The sequence below is a fragment of the Centroberyx affinis genome, unplaced genomic scaffold, assembly GCF_046629955.1.
Source record: "Centroberyx affinis isolate AG114_WGS23_722 - 3 ecotype Tasmania unplaced genomic scaffold, CSIRO-AGI_Caff_v1 ptg003202l_1, whole genome shotgun sequence".
Lineage (NCBI taxonomy): Eukaryota > Metazoa > Chordata > Actinopteri > Beryciformes > Berycidae > Centroberyx > Centroberyx affinis.
In genome coordinates, this window is record NW_027281242.1 from 15,001 (window position 1) to 32,500 (window position 17,500).

The window sequence follows — 17,500 nt, forward strand, 5'->3', positions numbered from 1 at the left end:
TCCCGTTCTGCCCTGTTCCCTGTCTTGTTCTCTGTCCCATTCTGTCCTGTCCTGTTCTGCCCTGTTCTCTGTCCTGTTCTCCGTCCTGTTCTTTTCTGTCCTGTTCCCTGTCCTGTTCTCTGTCCCATTCTGTCCCGTTCTGCCCTGTTCCCTGTCTTGTTCTCTGTCCCATTCTGTCCTGTCCTGTTCTGCCCTGTTCTCTGTCCTGTTCTCTGTCCCATTCTGTCCTGTTCTCTGTCCTGTCCTGTTCTGCCCTGTTCCCTGTCTTGTTCTCTGTCCCATTCTGTCCTGTTCTCTGTCCTGCCCTGTTCTCTGTCCTGTTCTCTGTCCTGTTCTGTCCCGTTCTGCCCTGTTCCCTGTCTTGTTCTCTGTCCTGTTCTCTGTCCTGTCCTGTTCTCTGTCCCGTTCTGTCCTGTTCTCTGTCCTGTTCTCTGTCCTGTTCTGTCCCGTTCTGCCCTGTTCCCTGTCTTGTTCTCTGTCCTGTTCTCTGTCCTGTCCTGTTCTCTGTCCCGTTCTGTCCTGTTCTCTGTCCCGTTCTGTCCTGTTCTCTGTCCCGTTCTGTCCTGTTCTCTGTCCCGTTCTGTCCTGTTCCCTGTCCTGTTCTCTGTCCCATTCTGTCCCGTTCTGCCCTGTTCCCTGTCTTGTTCTCTGTCCTGTTCTCTGTCCTGTCCTGTTCTCTGTCCCGTTCTGTCCTGTTCTCTGTCCTGTTCTCTGTCCTGTTCTGTCCTGTCCTGTTCCCTGTCCTGTTCTCTGTCCCATTCTGTCCCGTTCTGCCCTGTTCCCTGTCTTGTTCTCTGTCCCATTCTGTCCTGTCCTGTTCTGCCCTGTTCTCTGTCCTGTTCTCTGTCCCATTCTGTCCTGTTCTCTGTCCTGTTCTGTCCTGTTCTTTTCTGTCCTGTTCCCTGTCCTGTTCTCTGTCCCATTCTGTCCTGTTCTCTGTCCTGTTCTGTCCTGTTCTCTGTCCCATTCTGTCCCGTTCTGCCCTGTTCCCTGTCTTGTTCTCTGTCCCATTCTGTCCTGTCCTGTTCTGCCCTGTTCTCTGTCCTGTTCTCTGTCCTGTTCTTTTCTGTCCTGTTCCCTGTCCTGTTCTCTGTCCCATTCTGTCCCGTTCTGCCCTGTTCCCTGTCTTGTTCTCTGTCCCATTCTGTCCTGTCCTGTTCTGCCCTGTTCTGTCCTGTTCTCTGTCCCATTCTGTCCCGTTCTGCCCTGTTCTCTATCCTGTTCTCTGTCCTGTTCTCTGTCCCATTCTGTCCCGTTCTGTCCTGTTCTCTGTCCTGTCCTGTTCTCTGTCCCGTTCTGTCCTGTTCTCTGTCCTGTTCTCTGTCCTGTTCTGTCCTGTCCTGTTCTCTGTCCTGTCCTGTTCTCTGTCCCGTTCTGTCCTGTTCTCTGTCCTGTTCTCTGTCCTGTTCTGTCCTGTCCTGTTCCCTGTCCTGTTCTCTGTCCCATTCTGTCCCGTTCTGCCCTGTTCCCTGTCTTGTTCTCTGTCCCATTCTGTCCTGTCCTGTTCTGCCCTGTTCTCTGTCCTGTTCTCTGTCCTGTTCTTTTCTGTCCTGTTCCTATGTCCTGTTCTCTGTCCCATTCTGTCCTGTTCTCTGTCCTGTTCTGTCCTGTTCTCTGTCCCATTCTGTCCCGTTCTGCCCTGTTCCCTGTCTTGTTCTCTGTCCCATTCTGTCCTGTCCTGTTCTGCCCTGTTCTCTGTCCTGTTCTCTGTCCTGTTCTTTTCTGTCCTGTTCCCTGTCCTGTTCTCTGTCCCATTCTGTCCCGTTCTGCCCTGTTCCCTGTCTTGTTCTCTGTCCCATTCTGTCCTGTCCTGTTCTGCCCTGTTCTCTGTCCTGTTCTCTGTCCCATTCTGTCCTGTTCTCTGTCCTGTCCTGTTCTGCCCTGTTCCCTGTCTTGTTCTCTGTCCCATTCTGTCCTGTTCTCTGTCCTGCCCTGTTCTCTGTCCTGTTCTCTGTCCTGTTCTGTCCCGTTCTGCCCTGTTCCCTGTCTTGTTCTCTGTCCTGTTCTCTGTCCTGTCCTGTTCTCTGTCCCGTTCTGTCCTGTTCTCTGTCCTGTTCTGTCCCGTTCTGCCCTGTTCCCTGTCTTGTTCTCTGTCCTGTTCTCTGTCCTGTCCTGTTCTCTGTCCCGTTCTGTCCTGTTCTCTGTCCCGTTCTGTCCTGTTCTCTGTCCCGTTCTGTCCTGTTCCCTGTCCTGTTCTCTGTCCCATTCTGTCCCGTTCTGCCCTGTTCCCTGTCTTGTTCTCTGTCCTGTTCTCTGTCCTGTCCTGTTCTCTGTCCCGTTCTGTCCTGTTCTCTGTCCTGTTCTCTGTCCTGTTCTGTCCTGTCCTGTTCCCTGTCCTGTTCTCTGTCCCATTCTGTCCCGTTCTGCCCTGTTCCCTGTCTTGTTCTCTGTCCCATTCTGTCCTGTCCTGTTCTGCCCTGTTCTCTGTCCTGTTCTCTGTCCCATTCTGTCCTGTTCTCTGTCCTGTTCTGTCCTGTTCTTTTCTGTCCCGTTCCCTGTCCTGTTCTCTGTCCCATTCTGTCCTGTTCTCTGTCCTGTTCTGTCCTGTTCTCTGTCCCATTCTGTCCCGTTCTGCCCTGTTCCCTGTCTTGTTCTCTGTCCCATTCTGTCCTGTCCTGTTCTGCCCTGTTCTCTGTCCTGTTCTCTGTCCTGTTCTTTTCTGTCCTGTTCCCTGTCCTGTTCTCTGTCCCATTCTGTCCCGTTCTGCCCTGTTCCCTGTCTTGTTCTCTGTCCCATTCTGTCCTGTCCTGTTCTGCCCTGTTCTGTCCTGTTCTCTGTCCCATTCTGTCCCGTTCTGCCCTGTTCTCTATCCTGTTCTCTGTCCTGTTCTCTGTCCCATTCTGTCCCGTTCTGCCCTGTTCTCTATCCTGTTCTCTGTCCTGTTCTCTGTCCCATTCTGTCCCGTTCTGCCCTGTTCCCTGTCTTGTTCTCTGTCCTGTTCTCTGTCCTGTCCTGTTCTCTGTCCCGTTCTGTCTGTCCCGTTCTGCCCTGTTCCCTGTCTTGTTCTCTGTCCCATTCTGTCCTGTCCTGTTCTGCCCTGTTCTCTGTCCTGTTCTCTGTCCCATTCTGTCCTGTTCTCTGTCCTGTTCTGTCCTGTTCTTTTCTGTCCTGTTCCTATGTCCTGTTCTCTGTCCCATTCTGTCCTGTTCTCTGTCCTGTTCTGTCCTGTTCTCTGTCCCATTCTGTCCCGTTCTGCCCTGTTCCCTGTCTTGTTCTCTGTCCCATTCTGTCCCGTTCTGCCCTGTTCCCTGTCTTGTTCTCTGTCCTGTTCTCTGTCCTGTCCTGTTCTCTGTCCCGTTCTGTCTGTCCCGTTCTGCCCTGTTCCCTGTCTTGTTCTCTGTCCCATTCTGTCCTGTCCTGTTCTGCCCTGTTCTCTGTCCTGTTCTCTGTCCCATTCTGTCCTGTCCTGTTCTGCCCTGTTCTCTGTCCTGTTCTCTGTCCTGTTCTTTTCTGTCCTGTTCCTATGTCCTGTTCTCTGTCCCATTCTGTCCTGTTCTGCCCTGTTCCCTGTCTTGTTCTCTGTCCCATTCTGTCCTGTCCTGTTCTGCCCTGTTCTCTGTCCTGTCCCATTCTGTCCTGTTCTCTGTCCTGTTCTGTCCTGTTCTCTGTCCCATTCTGTCCCGTTCTGCCCTGTTCCCTGTCTTGTTCTCTGTCCCATTCTGTCCTGTCCTGTTCTGCCCTGTTCTCTGTCCTGTCCCATTCTGTCCTGTTCTCTGTCCTGTCCTGTTCTGCCCTGTTCCCTGTCTTGTTCTCTGTCCCATTCTGTCCTGTTCTCTGTCCTGCCCTGTTCTCTGTCCTGTTCTCTGTCCCATTCTGTCCTGTTCTCTGTCCTGTTCTGTCCTGATCTTTTCTGTCCTGTTCCCTGTCCTGTTCTCTGTCCCGTTCTGCCCTGTTCTCTGTCCTGTTCTGTGTCCTGTTCTCTGTCCTGTTCTGTTCTCTGTCCTGTTCTGTTCTGTTCTCTGTCCTGTTCTGTTCTGTCCTGTTCTCTGTCCTGTTCTGTCCTGTTCTCTGTTCTGTGTCCTGTTCTCTGTTCTGTCCTGTTCTGTGTCCTGTTCTGTTCTGTTCTCTGTCCTGTTCTGTCCTGTCCTGTTCTCTGTCCTGTTCTCTGTCCCATTCTGTCCCATTCTGCCCTGTTCTCTGTCCTGTTCTCTGTCCCATTCTGCCCTGTTCTCTGTCCTGGTCTCTGTCCCATTCTGTCCCGTTCTGCCCTGTTCTCTGTCCTGTTCTCTGTCCCATTCTGTCCCGTTCTGCCCTGTTCTCTATCCTGTTCTCTGTCCTGTTCTCTGTCCCATTCTGTCCCGTTCTGCCCTGTTCTCTATCCTGTTCTCTGTCCTGTTCTCTGTCCCATTCTGTCCCGTTCTGCCCTGTTCCCTGTCTTGTTCTCTGTCCTGTTCTCTGTCCTGTCCTGTTCTCTGTCCCGTTCTGTCCTGTTCTCTGTCCTGTTCTCTGTCCTGTTCTTTTCTGTCCTGTTCCCTGTCCTGTTCTCTGTCCCATTCTGTCCCGTTCTGCCCTGTTCCCTGTCTTGTTCTCTGTCCCATTCTGTCCTGTCCTGTTCTGCCCTGTTCTCTGTCCTGTTCTCTGTCCCATTCTGTCCTGTTCTCTGTCCTGTTCTGTCCTGTTCTTTTCTGTCCTGTTCCCTGTCCTGTTCTCTGTCCCATTCTGTCCTGTTCTCTGTCCTGTTCTGTCCTGTTCTCTGTCCCATTCTGTCCCGTTCTGCCCTGTTCCGTGTCTTGTTCTCTGTCCCATTCTGTCCTGTCCTGTTCTGCCCTGTTCTCTGTCCTGTTCTCTGTCCTGTTCTTTTCTGTCCTGTTCCCTGTCTTGTTCTCTGTCCCATTCTGTCCCGTTCTGCCCTGTTCCCTGTCTTGTTCTCTGTCCCATTCTGTCCTGTCCTGTTCTGCCCTGTTCTCTGTCCTGTTCTCTGTCCCATTCTGTCCTGTTCTCTGTCCTGTCCTGTTCTGCCCTGTTCCCTGTCTTGTTCTCTGTCCCATTCTGTCCTGTTCTCTGTCCTGCCCTGTTCTCTGTCCTGTTCTCTGTCCCACTCTGTCCTGTTCTCTGTCCTGTTCTTTTCTGTCCTGTTCCCTGTCCTGTTCTCTGTCCCATTCTGTCCCGTTCTGCCCTGTTCTCTGTCCTGTTCTGTGTCCTGTTCTCTGTCCTGTTCTGTTCTCTGTCCTGTTCTGTTCTGTTCTCTGTCCTGTTCTGTTCTGTCCTGTTCTCTGTCCTGTTCTGTCCTGTTCTCTGTTCTGTGTCCTGTTCTCTGTTCTGTCCTGTTCTGTGTCCTGTTCTGTTCTGTTCTCTGTCCTGTTCTGTCCTGTCCTGTTCTCTGTCCTGTTCTCTGTCCCATTCTGTCCCATTCTGCCCTGTTCTCTGTCCTGTTCTCTGTCCCATTCTGCCCTGTTCTCTGTCCTGTTCTCTGTCCCATTCTGTCCCGTTCTGCCCTGTTCTCTGTCCTGTTCCTGTTCTCTGTCCCATTCTGTCCCGTTCTGCCCTGTTCTCTATCCTGTTCTCAGTCCTGTTCTCTGTCCTATTCTGTCCCGTTCTGCCCTGTTCTCTGTCCTGTTCTCTGTCCCATTCTGTCCTGTTCTCTGCCCTGTTCTGTTCTGTCCTGTTCTCTGTCCTGTTCTGTCCTGTTCTCTGTCCTGTTCTGTTCTGTGCTGTTCTGCCCTGTTCTCTGTCCTGTTCTGTCCTGTTCTCTGTCCTGTTCTGTCCCATTCTGCCCTGTTCTCTGTCCTGTTCTCTGTCCCATTCTGTACCGTTCTGCCCTGTTCTCTGTCCTGTTCTCTGTCCTGTTCTCTGTCCCGTTCTGCCCTGTTCTCTGTCCTGTTCTCTGTCCCGTTCTGCCCTGTTCTCTGTCCTGTTCTCTGTCCTGTTCTCTGTCCCGTTCTGCCCTGTTCTCTGTCCTGTTCTCTGTCCTGTTCTCTGTCCTGTTCTCTGCCCTGCAGACTTTTACATAATATCTAACACAATGAATCCTGGGGCTTTCAATTTGTTCTTGTCAGTCAAGTCTCCATGGTTCCTAGACTGGCAAGGAAACTTCTGGGATCTTTATCGGTGCTTCGTCCTGTCCTTCTTTTGTTTTAGAATTGTGCTTCGGAGGTTGGATATTGCGTGAAACGCGTCAGGGAGGACATGAGAACGCACAAGAACACGTTGATGATCAGCTGTTCATTTTTCCAGCTGTTTCAAATGTGTCTGTACTGCAGACTGCAGTGTCCGGTCTCCATCCTCCGCTGGATCGTAATCTATCCTCCGCCTTCAAGTTGTTTTGTTTTTGACTTGTGCCTCAGCGGTTAGATATTATGTCAAATGTGTCATGGAGAATGCACAAGAGCCCCAGAGGCCTGCTGGTTTTCTCTGCTACCAGGAAGTTAACTGCAGTTCGTTGCAGGGGTTAGCTAGCTCCGTAACTGCAGTTAGTTGCCATTAATTACATTCACCTGAAATCTCAGGTGTAAAATAGTACTGTGATTAGACGGCTAGAATGAAAACCAGCAGGGTTCTGGTTGAGAACCGCTGTCCCAGGGAGAATCAGGGAGAAAGGTTAGCTAGCTCTAGAGCTAAATATAGAATATAGTAGTACAGATCTAAGTATTGTAGATCTGTAAACTTAGATCTGCAGATGGTTGGTACTGACTTTCCTGAGTGGGTTCCAATGGCAACCACCGCTCCACTGGGATGGAAGTCTGCACAGTGTCCATGTTCCTGGAGGAAGAAATACAGTCCGTCATCCATCCATCCATCCATCCATCTATCCATCTATCCATCTATCCATCCATCTCTCTATCCATCCATCCATCCATCTATCCATCTATCCATCTATCCATCCATCTATCTATCTATCTATCCATCCATCCATCTCTCCTCCCCTCCTCAGTCTTCAAACTATCTCTTATGTAGCTACCCCCCACCCCACCTCCTCCTCCTTCCCGTTATCATCCCTTCATCACTCCTCTCGTCCATCCATGGATCCATCCATCTACCCCCCCCCCTCCCCCCTCACCTCCAGTGTTCTGCTCCACTGCAGACTGTGGTCAGTAGAGTTCCACAGACAGACCAGTCTGTCCTGAGCGCAGGTCAGAAACATTTCTCTGAATGGATGAGAAGCCAAACCCCACAGTTCATCTGTGTGGCCCTGAAATGCATTAATATATAATTAATATGTCATTAATATAATATTAATATAATATTAATATAACATTACTATAATGTAACCAAACCCACGGCTCATAACCCCAAACCTAAATAAAAATGCAACGTAGCGTAGAACTCTTCACAGGTATGAATGGACCAGACCGGTCTAGACTGATCTAAACTGGTCCAGACCGGTCTATACTGATCTAAACTGGTCCTGACTGGTCTAGACTGATCTAAACTGGTCCTGACCGGTCCAGCCTGGTCTCCAGGGTTTTGCTCTTACCTGAACCTCCACCAGGAAGCCGTCGTTGAAGGTTCCTCTCAGGATGAAGTTACGGGATGTTCCGACCAGAAACTCCTCCCCCTTCCCCTCCGACACGGCCCTGATGGTTCCATACTGTTCTGGGACCTGAGAGAGAGAGAGAGAGAGAGAGAGAGAGAGAGAGAGAGAGAGAGAGAGAGAGAGAGACATGGTGAGGAGGTTCTGGTGGCCCATTGTGCTTCCTGTATGGTTTCTCTGTTAATGAGATTACAGCTTGTCTTTGCTGGATGGTTGAAATGTGAGAGTGTGTGTGTGTGTGTGTGTGTGTGTGTGTGTGTGTGTGTGTGTGTGTGTGTGTGTGTGTGTGTGTGTGTGTGTGAGAGAGAGAGAGAGAGCGTATGTGTGTGAGAGTGTGTGTGTGTGTGCGCGCATGATGGCGGCAGGTCGTAGGTGCAGTGCAGGTGAACGCCAACTGTTGTTTTAATAACCTAAACAACCACACCTGTTGTAATTACCATCGTTAATGTAATAGGTGCAGTTTAAGATGCATTGGCAACTTCTGTGGACTATGTGCCTGATCGCGACAATCAAGCTTGCATACAAACAAGCTCTACTCACCGGGAGAATCTACCATCAGCCGCGGCTATCTCATGACCCCTCCCATGAACATCTACCGGGAAGGGAGCTAACAGACCCGGCCTTCCAGCAGTACGTCCGTCCGCTGTCTGAGCAGCAAACGGATGGCTTTCCAGACCCATGAGAAAATCTTCAGGGACCGTTTGAACACCAATCGGCAGCGCGAGAAGAACTTTGTTTCCTCTGGTGAAGTGGAAAACGCTCGCTACATTGCTAAACGGAATATTCTTCAAGAACGGGATTTTCACAGCGGAAAGCCACAGTGGTAAACCTTTCAGATTACAACTTTTGAAATACGTGGCAAGAGTCTTGAAGACGTTCCCACTGGCACAACCATATCCTGAAACTTTAACACCGGCCTCAACAGCTGACTGGATTCACGATCAGCTGCGCTTCCTGCGCGATACCGTCCTGCCCTGACCTACCCTAACCCTAACCCTACCCTAACCCTAACCCTAACCCTAGCCCTGACCTACCCTAACCCTAACCCTAACCCTAACCCTAACCCTAACCCTAACTCTCCCTGGAGACAGATGCGAGCCCCGGCTGACGGCGCAGGAAGGTGAGCAGGAATAAACTCGCATATCTTTGGCAACATAAATGATCTAAAGTGATCCAGGTCATTTTAAACAACGGTGAGCACCCTGACCCTCCCCCCTGCCCCAGCGACATTGCAGCCATACAAACTTATTATTACTAATTATGATAACAAATGTCAAAACCAAAAGCTTAACGATGATCTCCCACCCCCACCCTGGCACGAGAATCTGCTGCCACTAAAGCCGACACTCCTCCCTGACACCACGCACTTTACCTATGAGGAGGTAGAGACTGTTTTACATAGCCTTCCTAACAACAAAGCCAGCGGCATGGATGGGGTGACATATGACACTCTTAAAGCCGCGCAGTCATGTCAGACAACTATCTTTAATGTCTGTTTGGAAAATAAGAGAGTACCAGATTCACGGAAAGGAGCACTAGTCCATCATATCCCCAAAAAAGACAACATCCCTGAAGATCCATCAACATGGAGGGATATATCCCTCCTCCCTACCATCTATAAGGTATTCATGAAGTGCATACTGGCTAGAGTCCTCCCTTGGCTGGTGGATGCTGACATCCTGTCCACCAAGCAGAAGGCAAACATTAATAGGCAGGGTATGAATGAACATGTATTCTGCCTTAAAACAGGGATAGATGACTTTAAGCATGAGTCCTGCAGACTGTATGTGGTCTTCCTTGATTTTAGAGATGCATTTGGGATTCTATCTCACAATGTCATGATCAGATCACTGGAGGAAATACAGCTACCCCAACTGTTCATTGACATAGTGAAAGATGTATACAGAGGCTCCTTTATCCAAGTAATCTGTGGAAAACAACTCACTCACCCAACACCTCTCCAGATAGGCATTAAAACTGGCTGTCCATGGAGTGCAATTAATTTTATAATTGCTATCAACCAATGGTTAAAGTGGATGTGTCAATGTGCCCCCAACGGTGTGATCTCCCCCAACCCAGTACAGGGCTATGCAGATGATGTCCAGCTAGCCTCTAGAGAAGAGAGTGTAATTAAGAACATGCTCACCAGGACAGATTCATTTTTGGAATGGTCAGGCCTGGAGGTCAAGGACACAAAATGTGCTGTTCTGTATGAGAGGAGGAGCGGAGGGAATCGTTGGTACCGCTCAAAAGCTGATACTTGCCCTGTGTTCACAGTAGCAACAAGACCCATACGTGTATACTCTCTCCATGAGACATACACTTATCTTGGACATAAAATCAACATTGCAGGAGAATGGAAGGAGCAAGTTAACATCATCTTGTCTGAGTTCACATCCAGGTTGGACTTGATTGACAGATGCACACTGCCTCTGACTATAAAGTTGGAAGCCATTAGACAGGTGGCGCTGTCTAAAGTACAACATCTGTTCTCCAACGTCCACATCCAACAGAAAGTGCTAAGTGAAATGAATGACAAAACAGTGAGCTTAGTGTGAAAGTGGCTTGGACTCAACACACACACACAGCACCCGGGACATTATCTTTCATCCCCAGTGGGAGGGAGGGCTGGGGGTACCAAATGTGGCATGGATTTATACCAGCATGCGGATTTCCCACCTTCTGAACATGCTGAATAATAATGAGGATGTTAGGGAGCTGGCTCGATTCTCCCTGTTCTTGGACGTAAGGAGACGCAAGGTCCCACTGGCCAGGGAGTCAGAGCCCCACTTCCTTGGATTCAGAAGGAAACCCAGTGGAAAACTTGACACCCACTCTGCTGGTTTTGGGGTCTGGTCAGATTGGCCGGATCTGAACGATCTTTGTGTCCGAACTGGAGTGTCCCTGGAGTGGGCGCGGACTGACTCTGGGACTGTGAGGGTCTCAGAGGACATTATAACTGACCCCCTCACCTCCGTCAAGGCAACAGCCACATACGGTGAACACAGTTACCTGCTAACCTCCACAAGTACCCGGCGAACTCTTATGGATTTTCACCAACATCAACAACAACAACAACACTGGACTGGACTTAAGCTTCAGGGAAAACTTGCATGTCTTCCTTTACTGATCATTCTGTCTCTCTCTCTTTCCTTAAGAACACTGTGCTCAGTGAGGACATCGTCACACTCACAGTAAAAGCCAGACTACAAGTCCTTCCCACCAGACTCAAACTTTCTATCTGGTTTCCTACTTCTCAGGTTCCTCATGGTCTGCATCACACCACAGAACAGGTCACTGAAACATGTCACACATCTTGAATGGCTGTTATGTTTACAAAGGAATGTACAGCACGTCACGACAGAACAGTGGACCTTATAGCGAAGGACTTATCAAACCATTTTTCACCTTCAGTGAGAATGTACAAGCATTCCTGTGTCAGACCTTCCATGTTTCATCCCTGAAATAGTAACCCAGGCTCTTTTTCACATCTGTCAGCCAATACTCCAGATGTTGTAGTGGTTAATGACTGCTACTTCCCCTGAGAACTGAGTATTTTGTTTTGTATTGTGAAGATCTGTGATGCCACTGGTCCATGATTTTGTGAATGTACTTTACTGCACCTTCAATATTTGTGTCCTTGTACATTTTCTTCTATGTGGACATAAATAAATTGTTAAAATGTGTGTGTGAGAGTGTGTGTGTGTGTGTGTGTGTGTGTTACCTCTATCTCTCGGTCCGGGCGGAGGTCATGGTCCCACAGGATGATCTTGTGGTCTTTCCCTCCTCCAGTCAGCAGAGTTCCACTTCTCATCTCACACACACAGAACACACTGCCTTCATGACCTTTGACCTGACGACTGATCTGGAAAGCTGCACACACACACACACACACACACACAGGGTGGGGGTTACATTCTTCTTCTATGGAGCTGAAATCTGAAAGTGAAACCTGACTGTCAGACATTAACCGACACTAAAGAGCTGATTCAACCAAGGTACTGCATACTGATAGATACTGAGAGAGGGTACTGCCTCAGTACTGCCTCCGTACTGCCCCAGTACTGCCTCAGTACTCCCCCAGTACTCCCCCAGTACTCCCCCAGTACTGCCTCAGTACTGCCTCAGTACTCCCCCAGTACTGCCTCAGTACTGCCTCAGTACTCCCCCAGTACTGCCTCAGTACTCCCTCAGTACTGCCTCAGTACTACCCCAGTACTGCCTCAGTACTGCCTCAGTACTCCCTCAGTACTCCCCCAGTACTGCCCCAGTACTGCCTCAGTACTGCCTCAGTACTCCCCCAGTACTGCCTCAGTACTCCCCCAGTACTCCCTCAGTACTGCCTCAGTACTCCCCCAGTACTGCCCCAGTACTGCCTCAGTACTGCCCCAGTACTGCCTCAGTACTGCCTCAGTACTCCCCCAGTACTGCCTCAGTACTCCCTCAGTACTCCCTCAGTACCAAGTTAATTCATCTGAATTTAATTTCATTGATTCTTTTCCTCTTTGTTTATCCTTTGATGTGTTTTTTTTCTGTTTGTTTTCATTTATTTCCTCATTAACGTCTTTTGTTTTGTTTCCTTTTGATATCAGAATGTTTCCTACAGAGACAAATGTTACCTGACTGACTGAATCACTGTGGACTCTGCATGTTAGATATTCTCTCCCCGTCCACACACACACACACACACACACACACCTCTACATACTGTAAACGTGTGTGTGTGTGTGTTTGTGTGTGTGTGTGTGTGTGCGCTCATGTTCCTGCTGTGCCTTGTCCTATTTAAGACTTCCTGTCAGGACCTACAGTTCCTCTACCAGCCAGCAGGAGGCAGCACTACCACACCACACACACACACACACACACACACACACACACAGCATGGTGTCTGGCAGCAGGAACAAAAGACTGATTAACAGTTTAATTCTTGGCATCGTTCTTCTTCTCAACCAGTTTAACAGCATGCCAAGCTAAACCATTACTGCCTCTGGGTGTGTTCACACACACACACACACACACCTCCTCCCCTCTCTGCCCCATGTTCGTCCTTTTCTTTTTCGTTTTTTCCTCCCGTCTGCCTCTCATTAGCACTAACCCGGGTTAAGTTAGCCTGCATGGTATAGCACCCCCCCCCCCCCTCCCAGCAGGCAGTGCCCCCCCCCCCCCCACCTTTGGGTCCCTTCCCTGGCGGCGGCTCGGCGGAGCTGCGGCTCCACACCAGCATGATGCCTCCTGAGTCTCCGGTCAGGATGTCTCCGGTGCTCAGAAACGCCAAACACTGAACGAACTTCGGCTTCTCGTATTTCTGAAACAAGACCGCAGAACAACGGATGGAGATCAACGTCTGGACAGAACAATAAATAATAAATAATAAATAAACATAATAATAAAATCCTGAAACAACAGGCTGTGTTGTTGTTTAGGTTTCTGTTGGGTCCGACTGATCTGTAACCAGCTGCTCTCCGCTGATCGTGTTTTTAAAAAGGTTCTCGTTAGTTCGCTCGGTCATGTTAACCTTACTCAAGCTAGCGTGACAAACAGCCGGTCGAGTGACTGACAGCTGATCGTCAGCTGATTCTGTGGTTGCCTAGCAACAACACACGTTCAGCCTTCAAAGCGCTCTCGTGCCGCCTCACCCCAAAGATTCCCTGTTTCCGGGCCAGCGAGGTCCCACTCCACGTCCAGAAGAAGATGTGGGACTTTCCACAGGTCACGATGGTGTTGGGGTCGGTGGGGTGGAACTCCACTGCCAAGACCACTTCGTTAGTCGTCTGTCAAACACACAGAGATCAATACAAACCACTGCTGATCCACTGATCACAGATCAATACAAACCACTGCTGATCCACTGATCACATATCAATACAAACCATTACTAATCCACTGGTCCTTCTATCTAAATGTCTGTCCTACAGTGGGAGTATTTGTTGTGTTCTTTTATTTTTCTATTTTACTCGATTTGATTATTTTAATGCAATATATGAATTTTATCTTATTTCACTTTGTCTGGATGCTTTTAATGTTTTATGTAAAGCACTTTGAATCGCATTGTACTGAAATGTGCTATATAAATAAACTTGCCTTGTCCTGTCCTGTCTTGTCTGTCCTGACTGTCCTCTCTGTCCTGTCTTGTCTGTCCTGTCCTGTCTGTCCTCTCTGTCCTGTCCTGTCCTGTCTTGTCTGTCCTGTCCTGTCTGTCCTGTCTGTCCTCTCTGTCCTGTCTTGTCTGTCCTGTCCTGTCTGTCCTGACTGTCCTGTCTTGTCCTGTCTTGTCTGTCCTGTCCTGTCTTGTCTTGTCTTGTCTGTCCTGTCTGTCCTGTCCTGTCCTGTCCTGTCTTGTCTTGTCTTGTCTGTCCTGTCTGTCCTGTCCTGTCCTGTCCTGTCTTGTCTGTCCTGTCCTGTCTTGTCTGTCCTGTCCTGTCCTGTCCTGTCTTGTCTGTCCTGTCTGTCCTGTCTGTCCTGTCTTGTCTGTCCTGTCCTGTCCTGTCTGTCCTGACTGTCCTGTCTGTCCTGTCCTGTCCTGTCCTGTCCTGACTGTCCTGTCCTGTCTGTCCTGTCTTGTCTGTCCTGTCTGTCCTGTCCTGTCCTGTCTGTCCTGTCCTGTCTGTCCTGTCTGTCCTGTCTTGTCTGTCCTGTCCTGTCCTGTCTGTCCTGACTGTCCTGTCTGTCCTGTCCTGTCCTGTCCTGTCTTGTCTGTCCTGTCCTGTCCTGTCTGTCCTCTCTGTCCTGTCCTGTCTTGTCTTGTCTTGTCTGTCCTGTCTGTCCTGTCCTGTCCTGTCCTGTCCTGTCTTGTCTGTCCTGTCCTGTCCTGTCTTGTCTGTCCTGTCTGTTCTGTCTGTCCTGTCTGTCCTCTCTGTCCTGTCTTGTCTGTCCTGTCCTGTCCTGTCTGTCCTGACTGTCCTGTCTGTCCTGTCCTGTCCTGTCCTGTCCTGACTGTCCTGTCCTGTCTGTCCTGTCTTGTCTGTCCTGTCTGTCCTGTCCTGTCCTGTCTTGTCTGTCCTGTCCTGTCTGTCCTGTCTGTCCTGTCTGTCCTCTCTGTCCTGTCTTGTCTGTCCTGTCCTGTCCTGTCTGTCCTGACTGTCCTGTCTGTCCTGTCCTGTCTGTCCTGTCTTGTCTGTCCTGTCTGTCCTGTCCTGTCTTGTCTGTCCTGTCCTGTCTGTCCTGTCTGTCCTGTCTTGTCTTGTCTGTCCTGTCCTGTCCTGTCCTGACTGTCCTGTCCTGTCTGTCCTGTCTTGTCTGTCCTGTCCTGTCTGTCCTGTCTGTCCTGTCTTGTCTTGTCTGTCCTGTGCTGTCCTGTCTTGTCCTGTCTTGTCCTGACTGTCCTATTCAGGTGAAGGCTGTCCGGTCTCCGCTCTGCTTCACCTTGATCTCAGCGATCTTGGCCTTCTTCTGCCAGTCCCACACCGTCAACATGTGGTCGTTACAGTCATCAATTACACTCAGGTGCTGTCCAGAGTCCTGCACACACACACACACACACACACACACACACACACACACACACACACACACACAATGAGAGAGAGAGAAAAGGAGAGAGAGAAACCATCATCAACAACAATCAGACTGGTTTGTAAAAAACGTTCTCTATGCAGAAGAGTGAGGAACTCTGCTGATGGGATTTCTCTGTTTGTGCGTCTAACTTATATATTGGGATACTGGGTATGGTTTGTTTTGGCGTGTGTGTGTGTGTGTGTGTGTGTGTGTGTGTGTGTGTGTGTGAGTGTGAGAGAGACAGAGAGACAGACAGAGAGAGAGAGAGACTGAGAGACAGGGAGAGAGAGAGAGAGACAGACAGAGAGAGACTAGATAGAGGAATAGAGTCCAGCTGCTGATTAGACTAAGGACTTCAGCATCTTCATGACAGCAACTTCTGTCCTGTTCTATTCTATATTATGTTTTATGTTACTCTACAGACAGTACCCATGATGCACCACAGTAGTACTCACTGCTTTAGAGAACGCCAGGGAGCCGACGCCTCGTTCAAATGTTCCCAAACCAACAACCTGCAGAGTGGAGAGACTGACGCTGTCCCAGATACGAACATGAGGCTGCAGAGCCTGGGGGGGGGGGGGGGGGGATCAAGTAGATAGACAGACAGTCAGTCAGACAGACAGACGGAGAGACAGACAGTCAGACAAAGCCGGCTGAACTTGTTTTTCCAAATGAAAAAACATTTAGAGAACAGACAAGACCAGACAGATCCCTGAACACAGAACCTGGAAAAACATTACAGACAATTATAGAGACACTGACAGACACAGAAAGACACAGACAGACACTGACAGACGATGTCAGACAATGCTGCAGCACTGACGTCTGGAAACCAAATAGTGACTAGACAAGACTAGTTTAGACTGTAAGGTGTAGCTAGTGGTGACTGTAGACTGTAGACAGTAAGGTGTAGCTAGTGGTGACTAGACTGTAAGGTGTAGCTAGTGGTGACTGTAGACTGTAAGGTGTAGCTAGTAGTGACTGTAGACTGTAGACAGTAAGGTGTAGCTAGTAGTGACTGTAGACTGTAAGGTGTAGCTAGTGGTGACTAGACTGTAAGGTGTAGCTAGTGGTGACTAGACTGTAAGGTGTAGCTAGTGGTGACTGTAGACTGTAGACAGTAAGGTGTAGCTGGTAGTGACTGTAGACTGTAAGGTGTAGCTAGTAGACTGGAGGGTGTAGCATGTACTGTATATACAGTATGTTGTAGCTACAGTATACTTGCACTGATATGTACTGATATTTCCAGTTGTATTTATAGTCTGGAGATATGTGTAGTACTATAGTCATATACCCAGAGTAGTACTATAGTGATATATCCAGTCTAGTACTATAGTGATATACCCAGAGTAGTACTATCCAGTGTAGTACTATAGTAGTTTTTCCAGTACAGTACTATAGTAGTACTTTAGTAATATTTCCAGTTGGTTCTTACCCGTCCATCCTTGTCCACTCCTGCGATCTGACCTGTAGCGATGCGGATCTTATCAGGATGGATGGCAAGACTGGTTAGAATGGAGAGAGAGAGAGAGAGAGAGAGAGAGAGAGAGAGAGAGAGAGAGAGAGAGAGAGAGAGAGAGAGAGAGAGAGAGAGAGAGAGAGAGAGAGAAAAGAAAATAAATATTCAGGCAGCTTTAACAATCTTAAAGCTAGACTAAGCGATTTTTTTCTGACCACTAGAGGGCGACAGAAACCCCAACACACACAGCAAACCTGCTGGGCTACAGAAGCCCTTAAGGACAAACCGTACCTACGTACGTACCTACAGAAAAATATCGCCCGTTACCAGTCTCGCTTTGCCAGATCTTTCTCCTGCTGAAGGTCACATGTCCCACAATGACAAGTGAAGAGGCAGGTAGCAAGTTCACTAGTTTAACTACCGCTCGACTGGACCAATGAGACGGCTTCGCTACTGAGAACGCTGTTTGACTCAAAAACAGCCACGCTGCTGAGAACTGGAGTTCAACTGCTAAATTAAGTTTAAATGGGGTTGAAAAGTGAAAGTTTATTAGATGTCTACGTCTTAGCTTGGATTTACAGATGTTTATTCATTGTAATAATGTATTTACTGCTTGGTCTAAAACAGGTCTATACATATCCGTAATGATCCTGGGCTATATGAGAGCTAAAGCACAGACGCGATGTTGAAATCACGTCTTTTGCTCAGTGGGAAATCACCATTTGCGTCTCACCATTTGACGCAGTCGGTGTGTCCCAGGTAGTGGCGCTGGGTTCGCTCCTCGTAGTTGAACAAGACGACGACGGAGGCGATGAAGTAGACGATCTCTCCGGTAGGAAGGAGGTAGACGTTGGCTCGGCAGTCCCTCCCCCGGTAACCATACCTGGCAGTGGAGGTTAAGAAACACACTGGATCTACTGAGGATCTACTGAGGACCAACTGAGGATCAACTAAGGATCTACTGAGGACAGACTGAGAATCCACTTAGGGTCTACTGAGGACAGACTGAGAATCCTTTAAGGATCTACTGAGGACAGACTGAGGATCTACTAAGGATCTACTGAGGATCTACTAAG

General features: G+C 49.1%; 1 protein-coding gene across 2 annotated transcripts in view; it reads right to left on the reverse strand.

Moving 5' to 3' along the window:
• LOC139660036 (echinoderm microtubule-associated protein-like 4) overlaps positions 1 to 17,500 on the reverse strand; it is a 38,951-nt gene that overhangs the window by 13,876 nt on the left and 7,575 nt on the right. For both annotated transcript variants that reach the window (XM_071538076.1, XM_071538075.1), the window contains exons 6-15: positions 17,158 to 17,307; positions 16,401 to 16,470; positions 15,421 to 15,531; positions 14,834 to 14,929; positions 13,108 to 13,242; positions 12,641 to 12,776; positions 11,196 to 11,344; positions 7,415 to 7,540; positions 6,998 to 7,129; positions 6,632 to 6,699 (exon numbers count right to left, since the gene is read on the reverse strand). In XM_071538076.1, the coding sequence (XP_071394177.1) occupies positions 6,632 to 6,699; positions 6,998 to 7,129; positions 7,415 to 7,540; positions 11,196 to 11,344; positions 12,641 to 12,776; positions 13,108 to 13,242; positions 14,834 to 14,929; positions 15,421 to 15,531; positions 16,401 to 16,470; positions 17,158 to 17,307 (1,173 nt within the window). The remainder of the gene's footprint in view (positions 1 to 6,631; positions 6,700 to 6,997; positions 7,130 to 7,414; positions 7,541 to 11,195; positions 11,345 to 12,640; positions 12,777 to 13,107; positions 13,243 to 14,833; positions 14,930 to 15,420; positions 15,532 to 16,400; positions 16,471 to 17,157; positions 17,308 to 17,500) is intronic.